Source organism: Vanessa tameamea, chromosome 18, assembly GCF_037043105.1.
Source record: "Vanessa tameamea isolate UH-Manoa-2023 chromosome 18, ilVanTame1 primary haplotype, whole genome shotgun sequence".
In the NCBI taxonomy this organism is placed as follows: domain Eukaryota; kingdom Metazoa; phylum Arthropoda; class Insecta; order Lepidoptera; family Nymphalidae; genus Vanessa; species Vanessa tameamea.
In genome coordinates, this window is record NC_087326.1 from 10,012,362 (window position 1) to 10,019,356 (window position 6,995).

At 32.3% G+C, this 6,995-nt stretch overlaps 1 protein-coding gene across 1 annotated transcript; it reads right to left on the minus strand.

Moving 5' to 3' along the window:
* Positions 1–3,950: 3,950 nt before the first annotated feature.
* LOC135193797 (putative uncharacterized protein DDB_G0282133) lies at positions 3,951–6,640 on the minus strand. The gene is made up of 3 exons (XM_064217786.1): positions 6,632–6,640; positions 5,399–6,542; positions 3,951–5,329 (listed from the first exon to the last, which is right to left on the minus strand). Exons 1-3 carry the CDS (start codon positions 6,638–6,640, stop codon positions 3,951–3,953), a joined length of 2,532 nt encoding a protein of 843 aa, XP_064073856.1.
* Positions 6,641–6,995: the final 355 nt, after the last annotated feature.

Genomic DNA, 6,995 nt, shown 5'->3' on the forward strand with positions numbered 1-6,995 from the left:
CATTAGCATCAGCGTGCCCTGGCACGGGGCAATAGGCCCCGGTTGAGTCCCACATACCCGTCCCGGTCCCCCGACCGGGCGGCATGCGTAAATGCATTTCCTCCTCGTTAAACAAAAAAAAAAAAAAAAAGGTAGTACAACCACTTTTGAATCGACATTTAACAAACTATATTAAGTAAAGCTACCACCGGTTCGGAATGTAGATTCTACCGCTGAACTCAGTAGTTACTCTTTTTCAACATATAAAAATACATACGCGTTAGTTAAATACAATTATATATGTAAGTATGTATGTATGTAATATATCCTGCCTTGAAGTCAACAAGCATTGTCACTATAAGCAATATTAACCATTCATTACATTGCCAATGCGCCACATGTTATGTCCCTTACACCTATAGTACACTGGCTCACTCACCCTTCAAACCGGAACGCAACAAAACAAAGTCTGAGTGGGCAGTACCTACAACCAAATAAACATGATGTACAAACAAACTCAAACATTGATTTTTACCTTTTAAAATCTATACAATCAACATTCCTATTCAAATAACTTGCAATTTTTTATAACTTCAAAAATAATTGATATATTCTTAAAACAATTTATTTCTTTATTATACTACTTTTGACTTAAAAAAGCACATATTATATTACACGTATTATTCAAAAATGTTCATTTATTTGATTACACGATTTTAATATGAAAATTAAATAGTATATTGTATATAAAACGAGTATCTATACTATATTAATATATAAAAATAAAATCAAACAAAATACTATGTTCAAAAATTCATCAATTTAGTAATAATTTGCTCTTAGGAATTAAATGTGGCTGTGTATGTATTTGTTAATCTCAAGAGATACTAGTCAAATACAAAAAAAAATCTAAATATTCGTGTCTTATGTCAGATTACTTTTTTTGTCCCATTTGCTGTCGAAACACTTGACCCTTGGAGTAGTGGTGCAAAAAGCTTCATCAGAAGTATAACACCTCGCCTTATTGCCTCCACTGGTGACAGGAGGGCTGGTTCGTTATTAGCCCAGAGGATCGGAATTGCGATTCAACGGAGAAATGCAGCTAGCATTCTTGCCACCATTCCGCGCGGTCAAGATATATTATACAGTAACTATTTTTAATTCATATTTTTATATATTTAAGCAGTTAATGTTATCAATTCTTATGTTAATAAATTTATTTTCTACTTTGACATTGAATGAATAAATATAATTGGGAGAGATCTTGAGCCAACTAAACAGGTTATATTGTAGTGCACAAATGTGTGCAAAAGCCCAGGCACTGTTTATTCCTTCGCTGTCATAATTCGTTTGGACGCACAGGACCAACGGCTTAACATACTTGCCGAGGTTCGAAAGTAAAAATTCCAACTTCCAAACCCGATCTACCGAGAATATTTCAACAGAAAAACTCAATAACTGTTTATCAGCCTGCACTGGGGTTTGAACCAAAACTTACGGCCTCATATCTAGCCACTAGACCAAAGAGGCTGTTAGTATGTTCATATAATGTAGATGTGTTTTTTATTAATATTATTTCAATACTCCACAATTAATTTAGCTTGTTCGCAAGTGTATTGACAGACTAGTATTAATTGCTTATTTAATTAAAACGGTCAGCTTAAACTAATTACTCTAAATCATCTTCTAAATTAATTAGTAACATACATTATTTATTATTAGTCACTTGGTAGGACTTTGTGCAAGTCCATGTGGGTAACACCCACTCATAAGATATTGTACCGCCAAACAGCAATGCTTAGTATTATTGTGTTCCGGTTTCACTGGCACAAGGAGCTTGAAATCATATTTTCCAAGGTTAATGGAATGATGAAACGTCCATGGGCGGCGTTGACACTATCAGTGGGGCTATTACTGATAAATTTATTGATAAATGTTGTTTGTTGTTGTTGTTGTCACAATTATGGAGTATGCTGCTACTGCATATGTCCATAATAATGGTTTATATTTTTTTGATTTGATATAAGTCCGTAACAAATATTTTATAGCACCAGTTGCTTATTCTCTAACCGTGAAAGTCCCACAGGTGGACCAATTGTACGGATTTTTTTATTTAATATAATATCCAAAAGAAACTTCCTCCTGACCGAACTACCTATTGCCTATCTCAAAAGGTAACCAACACGCAGAAGATGTTACTTCTGTACCCTCATAATCTGATTACAGGCAAGGGAGTCTCCACATCGCCTGACATCGTCAACGTCACTAAGTCTGTACTGCTAGTGAGACTTTTTGTCATATCCTTTTTTGCCGGTCTCGGTTTTTTTGAACACCTCATCAGCCTTGTAAGCTTGCGACGAGACTTCAAGGCAGATAAAAACATTCAAGTATGTTCAATTTATATGAAACAATGTGTCAAACTTCGCACGCCTTTTAGGGATTGATCGTAAGGTGTTTGGTATAAAACAATAATCTTTTTCTTGGTGTTCAAGCTTGCAAATTTCTTTAAATTCTGTTCAATGGTTTGACCGTGAAAGCGTAACAAAAAGACAGAGAAACAAAGCTATTTTAACGTTTATAATATTATTATAGATTATTTAACTTTATTTTTATGTTCTAACATAAGCAGTATAAATATTTTCATTTTCAAGTGAGTCTTAAACAAATTATGACGTCTTAATCAATGTATAAAATATGTTTTGGCTGACTTTAATTGAGTCTGAAATGGCAAGGCTGTTAATTAGCTACAACATTTATATTAAAACGAGTATGTATCCCGCGAAACTTAGTTTATTCAAAAGATTTTTTAGGAAGTTCGAAACCTAGGTTTTGATTTCATTTCATTGTAAACTGTAAGTCAGTCATCTACATTTGGCAAATAAATGATGACACCTTAAATTATTTTTTTAATATCAAATATATACTAAATTAGTACAGTTAGAATGTTTACGGTTTCATATTTTTCTTATACAGCCCTAGTACCGCTGTCTAGCGGGCCAGTAACATTTTTCCGCTCACTAAAATTAATTCTTTGTTAAATTGTAACAATTGAGTAAATTGCAATCAAGAATCCTTTTTAATTTTATGCACATCTAAGACTGGAGCTCTTCATAATGAGACCATAACCGATTTTTTATGTTCAGCTAACGTCCCATAATCCCTGGGACAAAATCGGCTTATGCTATTAATATATAACATGTACTAATTCAAATTTAGTGTCAGTTTACAAACGATTAAAATGGAAATTTGAATACACTTAATAGTGTGAGCACGCCATCTAGCGATAAAACTAAAATACAGACTATAACATCTGGAAACACATCATCGATTCAGTATTGATTCTTAATTCCATCGGTATCAATTAGATGGAGCTTGCAGCGCTTAAAGCGAAATTGTATTACAAATTTCATTTTGAAAATAGTTTAAGCAGCTATTGCAGAGAAAAACAGTAATTGGGATTCTTGAGGTTTCTTGTCAACTTTTTACAAAATAGATACACAAAATAAATGTAATTTTATTATAAAAATCATTACATTTCAAACTTTGCTCTCTGGAGCTTGTTTTTTATTGCTTTATAATAAAAATGATTCATTGAAAATAATCAAATCATCGTGCTCATTATTTATTAAACTAAATGTTTTAGGAATCAGTTTTACTTGCGTACTAAAATAAACAACAAAAAGAAAACAAAGTCGGTAAGTTGACCGCAACGTCGCGCCATTTAAAACCACATTTTTAAATAAGTTGTACATAGAATTCAAGCAAGTTATTTAATTTAATTTTTAAATTCAAAAGTGTTAAAAATTACATAAAAATAATCAATACACACACATTTTTAACTTAAAAATTATTATTTATAACGGACTGCTTAAAAGAAAACAACGTAAACTTGTTGCAACGAGAATTTATTAAGAATTATTATGAAAATATTGAAATAAATAATAGAATAATAGTAACATTGCCAATTGCCGTTAATAATAATAACCAGTTTTTGGGTCAAATCTTTGAGCTTGTTTAGGACCGTTAAAGTCTTCGCCAATATACTTTTCTGTTGTCGATTTATCTGTGTATAAAATGTCAATACTTGGAGCGTATGAATTACTAAAAATTGGAATATTTCTTGATAATTCTGACTTTGGAGTTGTAATATTAAATTCTTCTTTCGGATAGTCAGTTAAAGAAACAGATTGTTCCATGCGTCTATCACTTTGATCAATGAATTCAGGTCGTTTACTTGAATAATCATAGGTAGGTAGACTGTCAGATCCTTTTAATTGTATGTTCACTTGATCTAAATTTGGTGCACTGGTAGATGTAGTATAAATGGATTTTTCTCCTGTTACAGTTTGTGGTGTTCCATCACTGAATACGGGGTATTGAGATTGAACGCTACCTCGGGTAATAATTTCATCCGGAATTACGGTCGAAGACGAATAACCTTTAGGGCTAGTAGATGCAAATGAGTCATAGGACTTATTATTAGAATCTAAAGTTCCTTGTTGGTATGAGTATCCTTCGTCAGTTGTGTCAGGCTCGTAATCGTTAAATTTGGCTTCCTCATATTGATTATTTTTTCTAAAGATTTTTTCATCAGGTTGATATGAACCTTTTCCGTCTAAATTATCTTCAGCATATATTGAGTAGATATCTCTATCATCGTTGTTATTGTTCTGTATTATTTCCTCTCCATAATTCTCACCTTCTGTGTTTTCGGAAGGCTTACCGTAATTATCATAGTTTTTTACTATATCTTTATTTTGTAAAGCATAAGGCGTAAGAAATGGTTTTGGATTCACATTTTTAGTCTGTATTGGTCTTTCATTTTTTATATCGTAGATATCCGAGAAGCGCGATGGGAATTTTTTTAAGCCTCTGTTCGGGGGTGGGTTATATTGGTAACCTGATTCCTCATTGGATTCTTTGCTGAAATCTTCGTTTGGTCTATTTTGTCCTACATTATTAGCAGTCATTTGTTTTCCTTCTTTACTGGATTCAGAGTTTTTATACACTGATCCTAGAAAAAAGTTAGGTGATCTATTTGTTTCTTCATCGCCAATTTCATGATCAGCATCATCAAATTTACCAAAATGTTCAAATTCAGATGTGTTACGAAACTGGTTCGGTTCTAGAGGAACATAGGTATTCATATTTTCAAAATGTTTGCTAGACATTTTATATTTATTATTTTCTGGTACTACATACTTGTTTTTATTAAAATTTTGATCAGTAATTGGTTTTTTATCACTGTTATTTTTTCCTAAATATTTTTTTCCATTTGAAAAGTCTGTTGTCGGATGATTAAAGCCGTTATGATATTTTCTATATCCATATTTATTTTCATCATATGAACCTTGAAAGAAATAATTCTGGTTAATAAAGATTTCACATAAAAATAATTTATTTAATTGCAATGACTTACCATCGTCAAAAATTCCAGCCTCTTTTTCTTTAGTAACTTGCTCTATTACTTTCAATATAGCATCAGGTATAGGGGGTGAAGTTGGTAAATGATCTCCTTGAGGTTGAAAACCAGATTCATCTGCTGTATACTTGATACTGTAAAGTTTTCCATCGTCTCCAATATATGAGTAGGAACCTTTCGCTTTAACCCCATTACGAGCTATTCCACTTTCATCTCCATGAATTCCATTAGAAGTATCAAAGGTATAGGAATAGCCATCAGGAGTAATAGTATTCTCATAATTAAGAATACTTGCTTCTCTATCAGCTTGGGCTTGAACTCTTTCTGGACGCTTATTATAACCAGTATCAAAAACAGGGGAGTTAAAAGTATAACTTTTTGGAATGGTAGTTGATAGTTCTGGAGTTGCTGGGGTACTAAAATAAACTTGTTTAGGTTTTTCAGTACTACTATAATTATAATTAATCGATGGGGATAAAGTAGATATGAAATTATTGTTCGTTTGAATAGGAGAAATTGGTAATGTCGATTTTTGACCTAAATCATATTTGTTAGGTAAAGAATTAGTAAGTAAATCTGAGGAAGAAAGACTTGGCTTAGAAATATCAACATTGATACTATTAACCCTTTCACCTTGAGCTTTCATTTGATTTGGCAAAGAGCCAAAGGAATTATCTTTGCGATTAACGACACCTTGAATTATATGCGGATAATTTTCAGTTGTTTGAAATTGATTAACATTGGAAACGGAATGATATTCGGGCTGATTATAATTTTGATACAAGTTTTTGGGATTTTGGGTATCGTGATAATAATGAGAGGAATGATCACCGGAATTTGTAGTGGGATTAACATCTTTAGGCGAAACATATGTTGCTGGTGTTACAAAAGCATTTTCAGGATATATAGAAGGATTTGATGTAGAATATATGTCAAGTTGTCCCTTTGGACCCACTCTATCTATTCCAATTGCAACTTGAGGGGATTCCAAATAGGTATCCTTTGAAGGATATTGTAATTTAGGTTGGTCTAATGGAACTTCTAATGCATCAGGATTACCACCAGAAAATTCAGAACCCGGTGGAGGAAGATAAGTTCGATCCAACTTATCAGCACAGGCTAAGCCTAAAATTAACAGAATCTGAAATAGATATACATAAAATCATTAATTTGTTAATTCAAATGGAACTTATTATTTAAATAAATATAACAATATTAATAGTAGCTCACCCCGATCATCTTGGGAGATCTTCTGATAGCAGACAATGGATGATGTGTGTGATGTATCTCATCAAAAAAATCTATTTATACTAAGCTTTAAATTACCTTTAATCGTTTATTAAAAAAATATCGAACGTGACAGATGGACGACCGCGTGACAAAACTCTAATTGTTACTGTCCAAAGGAACTATTAAGAGCGTTTATTTTTGATATTCAGTCACGTTAGAGCTTAAATCATGATATGGTCATACCTTGACATTTTTAAAGGAGTAATTGCAGTATAATAAACCGAAGACAAAGTCGAATGTGATATAACAGAACGTGAAGAACGATCACATGATAATTTTTATACTAATTATATAAGACTTGATG

Bases quoted from the DNA above. Each gene is read 5' to 3' on its own strand.
- LOC135193797 (XM_064217786.1), bottom strand. The intron at 5,330-5,398 runs GTAAGTCATTGC...ATTTCTTTCAAG, and splicing joins GGCTGGAATTTTTGACGATG to GTTCATATGATGAAAATAAA.